Source organism: Komagataella phaffii, chromosome 3 (genome assembly GCF_000027005.1).
Source record: "Komagataella phaffii GS115 chromosome 3, complete sequence".
Lineage (NCBI taxonomy): Eukaryota > Fungi > Ascomycota > Pichiomycetes > Pichiales > Pichiaceae > Komagataella > Komagataella phaffii.
The window spans coordinates 1,654,527-1,670,060 of NC_012965.1; the positions used below are offsets into that span (position 1 = coordinate 1,654,527).

At 42.1% G+C, this 15,534-nt stretch overlaps 8 protein-coding genes across 8 annotated transcripts; 5 read left to right on the plus strand and 3 right to left on the minus strand.

Moving 5' to 3' along the window:
- Window positions 1-118: 118 nt before the first annotated feature.
- Window positions 119-2,188, plus strand: PAS_chr3_0851 (Subunit of a complex with Rad50p and Xrs2p (MRX complex); the record flags this gene model as incomplete). The annotated part of the gene is made up of 1 exon (XM_002493037.1): window positions 119-2,188. One exon carries the CDS (start codon window positions 119-121, stop codon window positions 2,186-2,188), a length of 2,070 nt encoding a protein of 689 aa, XP_002493082.1.
- A 2,599-nt stretch (window positions 2,189-4,787) lies between these two features.
- PAS_chr3_0853 (Ubiquitin C-terminal hydrolase) lies at window positions 4,788-5,462 on the plus strand (the record flags this gene model as incomplete). The annotated part of the gene is made up of 1 exon (XM_002493038.1): window positions 4,788-5,462. One exon carries the CDS (start codon window positions 4,788-4,790, stop codon window positions 5,460-5,462), a length of 675 nt encoding a protein of 224 aa, XP_002493083.1.
- Window positions 5,463-5,500: 38 nt separating this feature from the next.
- Window positions 5,501-5,857, minus strand: PAS_chr3_1227 (uncharacterized protein; the record flags this gene model as incomplete). Its single annotated transcript, XM_002493039.1, has 1 exon — window positions 5,501-5,857. One exon carries the CDS (start codon window positions 5,855-5,857, stop codon window positions 5,501-5,503), a length of 357 nt encoding a protein of 118 aa, XP_002493084.1.
- A 121-nt stretch (window positions 5,858-5,978) lies between these two features.
- PAS_chr3_0854 (Hypothetical protein) lies at window positions 5,979-6,872 on the minus strand (the record flags this gene model as incomplete). Its single annotated transcript, XM_002493040.1, has 1 exon — window positions 5,979-6,872. The coding sequence occupies one exon, from the start codon at window positions 6,870-6,872 to the stop codon at window positions 5,979-5,981; it is 894 nt and encodes a 297-aa protein (XP_002493085.1).
- Window positions 6,873-7,032: 160 nt separating this feature from the next.
- On the minus strand, window positions 7,033-8,424 carry PAS_chr3_0855 (Smaller subunit of the mitochondrial processing protease (MPP); the record flags this gene model as incomplete). The annotated part of the gene is made up of 1 exon (XM_002493041.1): window positions 7,033-8,424. One exon carries the CDS (start codon window positions 8,422-8,424, stop codon window positions 7,033-7,035), a length of 1,392 nt encoding a protein of 463 aa, XP_002493086.1.
- A 417-nt stretch (window positions 8,425-8,841) lies between these two features.
- On the plus strand, window positions 8,842-11,931 carry PAS_chr3_0856 (Ubiquitin activating enzyme (E1), involved in ubiquitin-mediated protein degradation; the record flags this gene model as incomplete). The annotated part of the gene is made up of 1 exon (XM_002493042.1): window positions 8,842-11,931. One exon carries the CDS (start codon window positions 8,842-8,844, stop codon window positions 11,929-11,931), a length of 3,090 nt encoding a protein of 1,029 aa, XP_002493087.1.
- A 154-nt stretch (window positions 11,932-12,085) lies between these two features.
- Window positions 12,086-12,688, plus strand: PAS_chr3_1228 (uncharacterized protein; the record flags this gene model as incomplete). The annotated part of the gene is made up of 1 exon (XM_002493043.1): window positions 12,086-12,688. One exon carries the CDS (start codon window positions 12,086-12,088, stop codon window positions 12,686-12,688), a length of 603 nt encoding a protein of 200 aa, XP_002493088.1.
- Window positions 12,689-13,606: 918 nt separating this feature from the next.
- On the plus strand, window positions 13,607-14,992 carry PAS_chr3_0857 (Flavin-containing monooxygenase, localized to the cytoplasmic face of the ER membrane; the record flags this gene model as incomplete). Its single annotated transcript, XM_002493044.1, has 1 exon — window positions 13,607-14,992. The coding sequence occupies one exon, from the start codon at window positions 13,607-13,609 to the stop codon at window positions 14,990-14,992; it is 1,386 nt and encodes a 461-aa protein (XP_002493089.1).
- Window positions 14,993-15,534: the final 542 nt, after the last annotated feature.

Here is a 15,534-nt window from a genome sequence, read left to right on the forward strand (position 1 = left end):
TTTTAAGAGATTCTGATCGAGGCCAACTACAAATCGAGATTGTCAGGAGGGGACAGAGGACAAAGGATCACACCAGCCTACAGAACAGCTAGCCCAGCCTCTCAGGAACTTACAGTAAATGCCACACGTTGACAGAATACTCCCGGGAAAGGACACGTTGCGGCTTCTGTTGACGACAGACAATCATGTCGGATACAATGAGTTGGATCCGATTGTTGGGGATGACAGTTGGAAGACCTTTGAAGAGATAATGCTGCTAGCCAAAGACAGGGATGTTGACATGGTGCTTCAATCGGGAGATCTGTTTCACGTTAACAAACCGACAAAGAAATCAATGTACCATGTGATGAGGATCCTGAGGTCCAATTGTTACGGAGAGAAACCCATAGAGTTTGAGCTACTCTCAGATCCTTCTCTCTGTCTAGATAACAGGGGTTTCAACTACCCTAACTATGAAGACCCCAATATAAATGTTTCTGTTCCGTTTTTTGCCATTTCGGGCAATCATGACGATGCTACAGGTGACGACAACTTGTCTCCCTTGGACGTTCTAAGCGTGAGTGGGTTGATGAACTATTTTGGAAGAGTGGTGGACAATGACAATATTAATGTAAAGCCCTTGTTGTTTCAAAAAGGCAGAACCAAACTGGCTCTTTATGGGATGTCCAATATCAGGGATGAAAGAATGTTCAAGACATTTAGAGATGGAAGGGTTACATTCTCTACCCCAGGTATTCAGACTGATTCATGGTTCAATCTAATGTGTGTGCATCAGAACCATGTCCAGCATGGTGCTAGAACTGCATATTTGCCAGAGAACTTTTTGCCTACTTTCTTGGACCTTGTTGTGTGGGGTCACGAACATGATTGCATACCTTACCCTGTCCCCAACCCTGAGACTGGATTCGACACGCTACAACCGGGCTCCTCAGTGGCTACGTCTTTGTCCAATGGGGAGACGCTGGAGAAAAATGTGTTCATTCTAAATATAAAAGGAAAAGACTATTCTTTGGAGAAGATTCCTCTGAAGACAGTTAGACCGTTTGTTATGAAAGATATCAGTCTAACTCAACTGGGACTAAACCCAAATTCCAGGAATAAAAAGGAAGTTCTTGATTTTATGATTGACGAGATTAATGGGCTTATTGAAGAAGCTCAGAAGTCATGGTTGGATAAACAAGCTGAAAACTCTTCAAGCGTAGATGATAGCGAGGTAGATACCCCATTACCTTTAGTTCGTCTAAGGGTGGAATATTCAGGCGGCTTTGAAGTGGAAAACCCCAGAAGGTTTTCGAATCGGTTTGTTGGTAAAGTTGCCAATGTCAACGACATAGTCATTTTCCATAGGAAGAAGGAGCATACAACGGGGGCAACCCGAACTAAACCTAATTTGAAGAACGGCGAGGAACATTTAGAGTTAGATGAGTTGAATATTTCTAAACTTGTTGACACGTTTGTGGATGATAATCAGTTGAATCTACTAAATAAGAAGGACGTGGGATCTGTTGTCAAAGCCTTCGTTGAGAAAGATGACAAGGCGGCCTTGAAAACATTCATAGATGAAGAATTATCCAAAGACCTCAAACTGTTGATGGGTTTAAGCCATGGAGAACACATAGAAGATGAGTCAATTTCCCAAAAGAAATCCTTCAATAAGATATTGAAGGATATCAAAAAGGAAAAGTCTCAGGCATTGATGAGCAAAATTTGTACGGACTCCATTAAACACATCCCGGAAAGTTTGCCAGAAAGACCAGCATTCTTAAGATCAATTACTGGACCGGACAGAGACTCAGAGGATGCGCAGCCTAAACTTACAAACCGCAAAATATCGCCATCTGTCACAAAGAAACGCGTTTCCAAGCCTAGCATTCAATCGATAGTTTCTTCAGAGTCAGAGATCCTGTCCGAAGAATTAGATGATTTCATAGATGATGATATTGATGAGGACATGGATATCAATTCGAATTCCGAGTCAGATATTGACGATTTCATTGATGTTCCTCCGCCAAAGAAAACTAGACAAACCAGAGCAAAAGCTAAGACTGCGCCCATAGCTAAACCAAGGGCCACGCCCAAACCAAAAACAAAACCAAAACCAAAACCAAAACCGAAACCAAAAACTGCCAAGCCCAAAGAAACGGGAGAGACTCTGGGATCTTTGATTGGCAACCTAAGTAGACGTTGACGAAGACAAACTTCCAATTAATATACATATATGATGATAAAAATCTATAAATTCGTTAGATACTCTCTTTTCCAAGTCCAATATTCTTGCAGTCGAAGAGCACAATACTCTGAATAGTCAAACTCTATCAATGATATTTTACTCTGGATACCAGCCCAGATTCCCCAGTAAAACCCTGGAAGCCCAAAAAACAAAGAAATTTCATCGATAAGTTGACTAACGTCAGCCTCGTCAACTTGCTTGTCCACAGAGGCAGAGACGTAAGATCTTACCCAGCTTCTTAGAATTGGGTTATCCTGGGATATATCGAGAATTCTGGATTGATCGCATTCAAAACCCTGCCATTCAACCAGATGGTTTGCGATATCAAATGCCCTTGGTCCTGGCAGAACGTATTCGTAATCAATAAAAAGAATAGGGTTATTTTCAATAGTGGGCAACTTGCTACTAGTTGGGGTTCCTCTCAGAATCACATTTCCACTTAGTAAATCACAATGACAGGTAACAGTTGGAGATTTGTTTGAGATTTGGCTTTTTATCCATTCCAGCTCTTTCCTGAAAATGGCTTGTAGATCTAATTTATCGTGGGTGTCCTGCAAAATGTCTTTATTTTCAAGGCATGATTTTTCAAGCTCTTTTATAGGAGGCAGAATATTGATCCAAGCCTCCAAAAGCTGCCAGATGTCTGCCGAAAACTTCTGTGAAGCACCTTGGGCATTAGTGAACGATTTCAACTTCACAAGGGCGTTTTCTATTTCGTCTTTGTCAATAATGTTATGCCACTGTCCTAGGCGTTGTGCAATCAAAGGGTATAAGGTGGGGTCAGACAGTTCCTCTGGGGTCAACGAGCGACCTTCCAGATATCCGTAGACCAACCCGTTACCAAATCGACTAAAAATTTGGGGGGCCAAACCCAGATTATTCAGGAGCAACTGGGACACAAACTCTCTATCTCTGTCTATGATCATGTCTGTGCCCTTACCATACGTTCTGATCAAGACATGTTCCTTCTTGAGACGCGAAGTGCAAGACGCCAGCAACAGCATATTGGTGATTCCACCGGTGAGCTGCTGGAGCTCAATCTTTGACTTTTTCCACTCGGGGAAAACTCGTTCCAGCAGGTTCAAAAATTGTTTATCAGATTCAGTTTTAATCTCGTGCTGAAAAGAGATCATGATATTGGGTAAATAAAGTGCAGAAGCCTGCAGTTGCAGGCTTTGCTCCGCCTGGATCATTTCCAGACCCTTGGAGGAGACCAGACAGTACACAGAAGAAGTCATACAAAAAGCTGGGGTCTTCGATAAGGAAGAAGAAAAAGGAGGGTGAAACTGAATGGTTGTTCAATCTGCTCTAATCAAGAAAAATAAGAAATCGCTGGATCTGTCACGTGAGTAATAGATAGTGGTATGGGTGCTCAGCCTTGCATATGAAAATGTCCGCTGCAGTTTATTTCTGTACTTAGTAAGATGCAGTGTTCGTTTATATATATATAACAGCATGAGTAGTCAATAATGTCCGCAATAAGCTACCACGCAAATTGTTACACCTGGCAGCCGCCGTCGGCAGGCTCGTAACAGGGATCCTCGTCCTCCAAGTTGTAAGGAATGTAGCTTTTCTCAGAGTAGATAGAAGGGTAATATCTTCTGTATGACCACCAAGCTACCAGGGTACCAAGCAAGGAGCCCAGAATGACATCAATAAAATGGTGTCTGTAATCAGCGGTTCTGGAAATGGCAATGTAGGCAGCTCCTAGTGTTGGAAGTCCGGCAATGTAATGTCTCCATGTTCCAACATCCTTGTGGCCAATAAAGAACTGGCCACTTAAAAACAGCGTCAGGTAGAACAATGTTGAGAATGCAATACTGGAATGGCCGGAAGGAGTGGTTCTGAATCCCTCTTGGATTAGTTCCCAGTTGTCGTTCGTGCAGATATCTTTCGCAAAGTACAAAACATCAGGAAGGGCATCTGGAGAAGGGATACATCTTGCAAGGAAATCGGGACGGCATCTTCCAATCCAATTTTTCAAAATATCGGTGATGGTAAGGTTTGTGTAAAATGACACCAAGAAGCCAACCAGGGACAGATAAGTCACGTATATCTTGTGTGGTGAGTCTGTCAAAAGCAACCCAAAGAAGAAAATAGCCACCAATGGCAATCCAAAGGAGATGTTGAACAGCTGGTGGGTTGTGACTCTCTCGTGCTCAGCAAAAGGATGCGATATGGTCAGATCATTGATTGAAAACTGTCTTTCATATGGGGCCGAATTCCAGAGGATGATGTTGACACCAAAAAGTACGGCAATCATAATCAGGTCGGGGACCTTCCATTTACGGAGGAAATTATAGTATGGCACGTTCTCAAGATTCAGTGTAGCTCTATTCATTTGGCATCAATTTGGGGGCTTTCAAGGGAAAGGAAGGAAGAGGCAAATAAATAATTTGGGGAAGAACCTGTCTATCTGGCAAACTGATTGTGGAAGGGTGTCTCCCTCGTGGGACGACTCACAGTCGCGAGCTGCGTGGAGCAAGAATCGGTAGATCCTTCCCCACGAAACTCTATGTCGGGTATGTAATCTTCCTATCAACTCCATCTACAAACCATGTCCTCTGCCGTCATTCCTTTGGAGTCTAATCCTGAGATATTTTCCAGTTTTGGTACGCAACTGGGTTTACTCCCCCGATACGCTTTCTATGACATATTCTCTCTAGATGCTGAAATGCTCAGTTTATACCCTCGTCCAAATGATGGCGTAATTCTGTTGTTCCCCGTAACCAAAGAGTACGAAGAGTTCAAGGCCAAGGAAACTCCTTCTGAAGACGTGAATATACATTGGTATAAGCAGAAGGTCAAGAATGCCTGTGGATTGTATGCGCTATTGCATATTCTGACTAATGCTTCCAAAGACCATTTACAGCAAGATCGAAGTAACATTCTAGACCGTTACGAAAAGAACCAGGAAAGTATTGACCTACTCATTCAGGATGTCTCTAAACATATATACAACCAGTACGCCGTGCAGGGAGAAACCGAAGCACCGTCAGCTGAAGAGGATATCACCCTTCATTTCATAACTTTTGTGAAAAATAGTGATGGCAAGTTGATTGAATTGGATGGACGTCGAGATGGACCTATCGATCTCGGGACTTTGGATGAGAGCAGCATGGATATTCTTGATAGTCAATTGTTGAAAAATCGTATTGAGACGTATATGGGACTGGTGGATGAAGAAAACAGAAACAACTTTGCTCTCATGGGACTGGGGCCTATTGATTAAGTATTTAGTGTGGGTTCACCGGAAAGTCATTATGAAGGCTAATCTATTAATTCTCCGATGATTTCCTGTTTGTCTAATCTATGCATGTATTTCACGATTGGCATGTCTTCTCTTTCTATGTGTATTACGGGAACATCGTACCTGTACATTTCAAAGTACTTTTCATTTGCCAAAATGTCGATATATTGTAGGTCGACGCCTCTTTCCATGACTTGGGGTTCTTGAAGAACATCTTGAAGCACCAGTTTAGCCTCTTCACACAGTTGGCAATTCTCCTTGGTGAAAAACTTAATGCTGGTTTTTGGAAAGGCTCCGGGAGATTGGATGAACCTCCTAGACGTCCTCAGGCCGAAACATGGCTGAACAGTGCATGCACTTTTGGCCAAACGAAACATCAAAACAGAGAGTAGCAATCTGTTTTTCGATATTCAGCGATTACTTTTATAGGTTATGAATTTTAACATCTAACATCTGAACTCCCCACCGCCTCCTCCTTACTGTCTATAAAGTTCCTTCCTAGTAAACCCGTAAAAAATCACTTAACCACTGTCCGATGACCTTCACCATTTTGTCCGTTGTTTGGTGTCCGGCCTCTTTATCTATATACAGTGTCACCGAATCTCCTCCGGCTCTTGCATTCTCCATCTCCTCCACCCATTCCTCTGTATACTCCTTGGGAACCAGCTTATCCAGCTCTCCACATAATGCCAGCACTTTGACATGGTTTGGGAAGTTCTCCGAGATTTGGTAGTCCTGTTTGGTGACGTAATTGTGGAAACTTTCAGGCCATTTTTCACTGTCGCCCGAGTTCAACTTCAGATCTTCGTACGAGAGTCTTCGAAAATTCAGTGTCAGCTCTCTGGATTCCTTCAGACGATTTAGCAAAAGGCTACTGACGTCTGGACACCCAATGATAGGGATGATACATTCAATATTATCAGGAATTCGAACAGCCATTCTATAACAGGCATGGCCACCCATTGATATGCCCAAGGCTAAGTTCCTGAATACGTACCCGGGATACAATCCGGGGAGCATGTTCGATATCAGACACGCGTCATCAACGGAGCCATCAATGTTTGATATCATGTCAATCGCATGCGTGATATTGCCTTGCTTCCACTCATCATTTCTTTCGGTTTCAATCAAGCGCTCCCCGTGGTTACGCATATCAAAATTGACCATTATGAGAGGCAGAGACCTTCCATTGCAATTGGAGGAGTAAATCTCCAAGATTTGGAGTCCAATCTTCTCAATGTACTCCTTGTTCTGGCCCCTTCCGTGAAACAAATAGCACACGGCCACGCTGGGCGGAGAACTTATGTCTGGGGAGGGCAATTGTCCAAGTCCATAAAGGTAGACCTTAACTCCCCCAATGGTTCTGGTTGTCCTATCTACAATTGGAGCCATTAGTGGGAGAAAGGAGAAGTAACTGGATTAGTTTCGGTCTGGGGTAGAACCCTCGGCATACTAAGATTCCCTTTCCCCTGACCCAAACGCCCGGAAAGCCCCGACATTCTCAACTCCGAGATCGTTAATAATTATAATTGTGATACTATATATAAATTGTCTATTTGGCAAGTTCCTTGGTCATGTATTTGTAAGAGGGCAGCGTGTCCAGATGGCCTAAAGCAGCAACTGCTATGGGTTTATCATGTATTCTCCATCTGGCCCATTGAATGACATCGTCTTTTGTAATTCTGTTTACTTTATCGAAAACCTCCTCTGGGGATAGTCTTGTTCCGGTTGTAACGATCTGTCTTCCAATATCTTCTGCAATAGGTGTAGATCCGTCCAGTGATAACAGTAAAGACCCTTTCAGCTGATCCTTGGCCGTTTCAACTTCCTTGTCCGAAATGTGGCCATTCTTGAGTCTAGTCCATTCTTTGAGGACTTCATCGACAAGAGGTTTCAGATCCGCATCTTTATCTGCGGTCAAATACATTCCCCACAGCCCAATATCTGAGTAGGAGGTTGAAAATGACATATACGAGTTGGCTAGCGGTTGTCCTTGTCCGTTTCCAGTCGATACAGCAACAGCTAGCGGAGAAGGGGAGTTAATACCAGTAGATCTTTCCCAGTTTCCGACAATAGCTTGGGCCACCAAAGCTGTGAAATAATCAATGGCATTCCAAGACACACCTTCAATGGAGATTGCCATATAAGTGTTGGGTAAGGAACGATCTTCAACTCTAGCTTCTCCGCCGTAGAAAATGGGCAAATCGCCTCTGGGAGACCCTAGCGGAACGGGTTCTTCACTCAAGGGGACATGACCAAAAGATTTTTGGGCTAATTTTACAAGCTCTTCGTGGTCAACAGCTCCTGCACCAACTAGCACCATTCGGTCACCTTTGTAGTTAGTCTTAATGTAGTTTTTCAAGTCTCCCTGGGTCAAACTTCTGATATTTTCTAAAGGTCCTAAAATAGTTCTCCCCAAAGGCTGCCCTTTGAAGGTTACTTCGTGTAATCTGTCAAAAACAACCTCATCGTACATCTTATCAACTTCTTCACTTTCTCTGAGGATGACAGGTCTTTCCTTTTCAATAGCTAACTTTTCTAGCTTTGATCTTGTAAGGATATCACTTAGGATATCTACTGCCCTTGGGATATCGTCTTTGACAGCTTTGGCGTAATAAACCGTGTTCTCTCTGGAGGTGTAAGCATTCAAGTGGGATCCACAGTCTTCCACTTCCAATTCCAGTTTCAATTGTGATCTGTTGGACGTTCCCTTGAATGCCAAGTGTTCCAAGAAATGTGCTGTTCCACTCGTGGAGTCACTGACATCAGCCCTTGAACCAGCATCGATCCAAACTCCAACCGTTGCCGTTTGAACGTTGGGGATGGACTCTGTTGCAACAGTGATACCGTTGGGGAGAGTGGAAGTTCTTGTAACAGGCACAAATGAGCTATTGAGCCTCTTCAGGCCAGTTCTAGTAACACCCCTTGCGATAGAACTCAACATGATCTGGTTATTAAAATGGTGATTAGTAAGATGATAGCCTGAGAGAAGAAAAAGATCGTAGAGAATGGTCTAGATAACCTATTCGCGAAAACGGTAATCTGGTTCTCGCAAACAGGCAGAAAACGCTTCCCTGATGCTGTTAGCCCATTGGCAAATAAAAAGGCTTCAGATCCCGTGAATCTGTATTCAAAAGCCTGCACTGTCACCTACGAACGAGTCTAACCGGTAAGGATAAGTTATCTCAATCCGTAAACGTAAATATATTCCGCCAATTTCTTGTTTTTAATAAAAGTTCCTTTGGTAGTGTTCTACCTAAATTAGTTAATCATTTCACCTTCCCATTGCCACCACCTTTCCGTCTTAGTAACCCACATTCAAAGCAAAGGGATGAGTGTAAGTGTTCTTTCTCACAAAAAAATGGCAATTCGACACACTAACGAGGTTCAGGAAAACAAAATGCAAATTGATAAGCCCGAAGAGGGCAAAATTGATGAAGATTTGTACTCTCGTCAATTATATGTGCTAGGGAAAGAAGCCATGCTTAAGATGCAAAACTCCAACGTTTTGATCATTGGATTGAAAGGATTGGGTGTTGAGATTGCAAAGAATGTCGCTTTGGCAGGTGTCAAATCCCTGTCTCTGTACGATCCAGAGCCAGTGACCTTGCAAGACTTGTCCTCACAGTTCTTCCTTTCGGAGAAGGACATTGGTGAACAGAGAGCATTTGCGACTTCCAGTAAGCTTTCTGAATTGAACCACTATGTGCCTATTTCTATCATCACAGAGCTATCAGAATCAAGTTTGAAGTCGTTTCAGGTGATTGTTACCACCGAGACATCCTTAGAGAAACAAGTGCAGATCAATGAATTTACTCATGCCAACAATATCAAGTTTATTTCAGCAGCAACCAGGGGTTTATTTGGTCAAGCGTTTATCGACTTTGGAGACTCTTTTACCGTTCTTGACCAAACTGGAGAAGAACCAAAGCAAGGAATAGTATCTGATATCGAACCAGATGGAACCGTGACAATGCTAGATGACAGCCGTCATGACTTGGAAGATGGAAGATACGTCAAGTTTTCGGAGGTACAAGGTATCGAGCGTCTTAATGATGGTCAATTGTTCAAGATCAAAGTCTTAGGTCCGTATGCTTTCAAAATTGACTTTGACAATTCTTGGGGAACATACGAAAAGGGTGGAATTTTTACAGAAGTCAAAGTTCCACAGACTGTCTCGTTCAAGAAGCTTTCTGATCAGTTGAATGATCCAGAGTATCTTTATTCTGATTTTGCAAAGCTAGACAGACCGCCACAATTGCATTTGGGATTCCAGGCTCTCCACCAATTCCAGAATGCTCATGAAGGTCAACTTCCAAAGCCACACCATGAAGAAGACGCTAACCAGCTTCTAAAACTTACTGAAAATCTAGCCGAACAGGTCCCATCTATCCTAGGAGAAGGCACAGAAGTTGACTCCAAACTGATCAAAGAGTTATCTTACCAAGCAAGAGGTGATTTGCCTGCAGTTAACGCCTTCTTTGGTGGACTGGTTGCCCAAGAGGTCTTGAAAGCCTGTTCAGGAAAGTTTAATCCAATTAAACAGTGGTTATACTACGACTCTCTGGAATCATTACCAGATTCTGATCGAACTGAGGAGACATGCGCTTCTATCAATTCAAGATATGACAATCAGATTGCCGTTTTTGGTCTCTCACATATTCAAAAGATTGCCAACTTGAAGGTGTTCTTGGTTGGTGCTGGTGCTATTGGGTGTGAAATGCTCAAAAACTGGGCAATGATGGGATTGGGTTCCGGTCCCAACGGAAAGATTGTCTTGACTGACAATGACTCCATTGAGAAATCGAATCTGAATAGACAGTTTCTTTTCAGACCAAAAGATGTTGGTCAAAACAAATCAGAAGTCGCAGCTAGAGCTGTTGTGGAGATGAATCCTGATTTAGCTGGTAAAATTGAGGCAAAGGTTGACAAGGTTGGACCTGAAACAGAAAACATATTTGATAACAGTTTCTGGCAAGGGCTGGATGTGGTCACTAATGCTTTAGACAATATTGAAGCAAGAGCATACGTTGATCGTCGTTGTGTCTTTTTCAAGAAGCCTCTATTAGAATCTGGAACTTTGGGTACCAAGGGAAATACTCAGGTTGTCATCCCTAGATTGACCGAGTCATACTCCTCCTCACAAGATCCTCCCGAAAAGTCTATTCCGCTTTGTACCTTGAGATCGTTTCCTAATAAGATTGATCATACAATTGCTTGGGCCAAATCTCTATTTCAGGGGTACTTTTCTGAAGCTCCAGAGAATGTCAACTTGTATTTATCACAACCCAACTATGTTGAAAACATTTTGAAGCAAAGTGGTGATGCCAAGGGCACGTTAGAAACTATTTCCCAATATTTAAACGAGAGGCCTTACACCTTCGAAGACTGTATCAAATGGGCAAGATTACAATTTGAGACCAAGTTCAACCACGAAATTCAGCAGTTGCTTTACAACTTTCCCAAAGACTCCGTAACCTCCACTGGTGCACCATTTTGGTCTGGTCCAAAGCGTGCTCCCACACCATTGGAGTTTGATATTGACAATGAGGATCACTTCAACTTCGTCGTTGGCGGCGCAAACCTTTTGGCTTTTATATATGGTTTGAAGGGGGATCAGGGTGAGCCTGATAAGGCCCACTATAAGGCAGTTTTGGACACTTTGAAGATTGAGCCATTCAAGCCCAGAAGCGATGTTAAGATACAGGCTGATGATAATGATCCAGATCCAAACGCTAATGGTAACGATCTGAACGACGATGTTATTCAGAAACTTTCAGACTCTCTACCACCACCTTCTTCGTTGGCTGGTTATCGATTAACTCCTGCTGAATTTGAGAAGGATGACGACACTAATCATCACATTCAGTTCATTGCTGCTGCCTCCAACTGTAGGGCCTTGAACTACTCCATCGAGACTGCCGACAAGCAGAAGACTAAATTCATTGCAGGCCGAATTGTTCCAGCTATTGCCACAACTACAGCTCTGGTGACTGGTTTGATTACTTTGGAGTTATACAAAGTTGTATTTGGAAAGGAGAAGATCGAGGATTACAAGAATGGATTTGTAAACCTTGCATTGCCATTCTTTGGTTTTTCAGAACCAATTGCATCTCCTCAATCCAAGTATAATGATAAATCTTTTGACCAAATCTGGGATAGGTTTGATATTGACAAAGACCTTACTCTACAAGAATTGCTAGACAAATTTGAGAAGGATGAAGGTCTAGCTATCAATATGTTATCCTATGGAGTATCTCTTCTGTATGCTTCTTTCCATCCACCGAAAAAGCTGAAGGATAGATTACCATTGAAGTTGACCGAGCTGATCAAGACTGTGTCTAAGAAGGCTATTCCCGCTCACGAGTCCAAGCTGATTTTCGAAATCTGTGCCGATGACAAAGAAGGTGAAGATGTTGAAGTTCCATACATCTGTTTGCACTTAGATTAACCAAACTTGTTATATTAAGTAAGCGATTTATGTTTATGTAATACACGACTGTGTTTAAGCATCTCAAAATGTGGGTTGTGTGGTCTGAGACTCTCAACTAGGGGCAGTAAAGGTTCAAAATTCTCAGATCGTCAGCGCTTATCAATCTGCCGTTATGGAATATTCACTAAGAAAACTTTACGGAGGAGCAATTACCATTCAATTGCCCACGACACTGCTGGATGCTTCCAAATTTAGGGAAGTTCCTGATAGCCAGGAGGTTTTCGTCAATGGGGGAACCAATACCACCAATTACCAAGAATTGAACAAAAACGACTCAATCATCATCGATTTGCTAGAGAGAGCCGAGGAAGATATTGATGTTGCATTGAAGACACATATTCAGGACATTTCGGAGGCCAACGGAGTAGGAGCCAACTGGTTTTTGGCTTTTTCAGAGACGGTCCCTGATGCCAAGAAAATAGCTATTGTCTTAGAAGAAGCTAAGAAATGGGGTAAGGATAGTAAAGGCGATGTCTTGGTCATGGTCATTGGACTTATAAGATTGAAGGAAGTATCTACTGATGTTGTCATAACAGCCAATGTTCCAATTGGCGATGATGAGAAGGAGGTTGAAGGTTTGCATAAGCTCGTGGAACATAGATACCACCATGCTGATGATGACAACTTGGCTTTTCAAAGGATCAAAATTGCGGAGGCCGTTGTTTTGAAGATACTTGAAACTTTTCATGTCGACAACTGGGGATTGTTTGGTTAATCTGGAAGGATTGCAATATGTTTGGAACGTATTGTCTCAGGGTTGGTTTAGTATATGTTGTAGTTTTGTAGTGAATTAAGTTTTTGGTTTACCTTTGAAGGTTGGCCCGATAGTTGGTAAAGTGTTTGGCTTGTTGTCAGTAGATTATACAATTGGAAAAGTTCTTGAAGGAGTAGTTTAGAGAATCATTAACCACGTTTCTTGATAGAGGTAGAGTGGCTAGATATCCAGTATCTCTGATGAGCCTTCTAGAGACATGATCTGGACGCAAATAGGGATTTTCTGCTAATCTCTTCTCTATGCAAAGTAGTCTTCAAACAGTCAGCTGTAAATCCCTGATCTCTGGGGCTGGAATGGGATAAGTTAACAGTTCCTGAAAAACCTAACTAGTTGGAGCTAGTGGTTATAACTTAAAGTTGAAGCTTCCAACGACAGAAAATGACATTAGTGAGTCATCTACATTGATTTCACACGAAATCCAGTTAGAACTCCCAGAAGTGCCTGGTGACGCAATTGGTCATGGTTACAACCCGTGATAACTAAGGTCTATCGCAAGATCAGACATGTTGAACACTCTTTGAACTTCCAAGGTAATGCGGACTTTCATTTTCCGGCCTGTCTAACTTATCCCGTAAGATGAGTCACAATAAATCGGATTCCAGGCCTTTTTAGAAAGAGCATGTTCCTAAAAAGGTGTGCCGTTAGATGACCTTCACTTCACAATCACCGTTCGATGTGCATACCGTTCGATTCCCTGTGATGGCGCTGATTACCCGATAGGGGTTTTTTTGTTGCGATGAGCAAGAAATCTGTCATATAACTGTGGCATTTTCATCACGGAATATTTCTTTTTCCAGAGCCCATCTCCATATAAAGAACGGTTCGACTTCGGCATTCAAAACTAGTAAACACTGTATAATGAGGTTAGATAGACCGGTGAAAACAATTGCCATTATCGGAGGTGGACCTTCCGGTGCCATTGCCCTGAATACACTCCTGGAAGAGGGAGAGTTTGAAGAGATTGTCCTGTTCGAGAGAAGAGATCAGTTAGGGGGTATATGGAATCTCAACGATAGTAAATCTGACTCTGCTCTTAATCTGACCGCTGAAGGTGTCAAAGATTATTCCCCTAACATACCCGTTTTTGAGAGTAATGAATTGATCAGAGAAGGACATGATTCGCCCCATCAAAAGTTCTACGGAACTGCAGGTTACCCCGGTATGAGGACCAATGTTACTGAGGATTTAATGACCTTCTCCGATGATACAAAATGGCCGCGGTTGATTCCGCCTGAAGAAGCTGGGTTTACAAATGCTGAAGCGGTTCATGCTTATCTATTGAAGTATTTTGAGAAAGTCAAGAGTAAGGCCAACTACAAGATCGAATTGCAAACTAGTGTCGAAGAAGTCACCAAAGCTGGGGATAAATTCCAATTAGTACTCAAAAAAGATCTGTCAGATGGCAAAGAAAGATGGTATAAACAGCAATTCGATGCTGTGATCATAGCACCGGGAAACTTCAACGTTCCATTTATTCCAACCAAGTATCCTGGAATCCTTGACGTGAATAAAGATGTTTTGTTTCATTCAAGATTCTATAAGAATAACAAGCAATTCACAAACAAGACTGTTCTTGTCGTCGGGTCAAGAGTTTCCGGTGTCGACATGGTCAAACTGATTTCACCCGTGGCAAAGGAGCTTTATATTTCACACAGATCCACCCCATCCACAATTAAGAGTCAGAATCTTTCTAACGTCTGGAAAAAGCCAGATATTTCAAAGGTTGAGCAGAGGGATGATGGCAAGGTAAGCGTTCAGTTCAAGGATGACACAGAAGTTGTTTTTGACTATATTGTGTTTGCCACGGGATATCAATTATCTTTCCCATTCTTGAAGAAATTTGATCCTGATTTCACCACAGGAAATCGAATCAACAACTTATATCTGCACACATTTTATACACCAGATCCCCTCTTGATCTCGATTGGACTCTACGTATCGAGTTTATCGTACAGGGCATTTGAATATCAAGCTATAACAGCTGCTAGATTCTTGAGCGGGAAGGGTGAGCTTCCTTCCAAGGAGGAGCAACAAAAATGGTACAATGACAGAGTTGACCAATATGGAGACTCGAAAGACTTTTATTTCCTGAACTTTGATGAAAATTTAGATATTTTTGACGAACTCATTAATGTTGGGGGAGGTATAGAAGGGAAGAGGAGGTATTTCGTGCTTACCGAAGACCAACACAGGTCAAGGGAGGCTGCTCGCAGAAGATTAGAAGGATTAGCTGATACCATTTAGGGGACATAACCGACAAAACTGCATATCACGTATATCCTATTGGCTGGATAGGCTAATCATAAACAGCTGAATTATCTCAAAAATGGATCCATTAATATATTAATCATGGAATAATTATTAGTTATTAGCATTTATAGATTGCATTTATAAACATAACCATCGATTTTATATAATTTCAACTTTGGAACTTTAGAACATAGGAACTTCAAAGCTAGCGATTTATGTATATTACCTTTTCTGACGCTTTATAAATGTAATTGATAATTTCATCATACAACATATTTTAGTAGTATCTACGATGAATTTGATCAAACCAGAAAACTTTAGTTGGACATTAACAATCACAGGTAGTGTATGGTATGCATATGTTTTAAAAAAAAGCGCATTTGCCCTTTTGGCCAAGTGGTAAGGCGTCTCACTCGTAATGAGAAGACCGATGGTTCGATCCCGTCAAAGGGCACAAATGAGTTTTTTTTATTTTAGCGTTCTGTTGACTCAGTATGGCCCATCTACATGTTCTTCTCGCATTGTGTTATTATGTT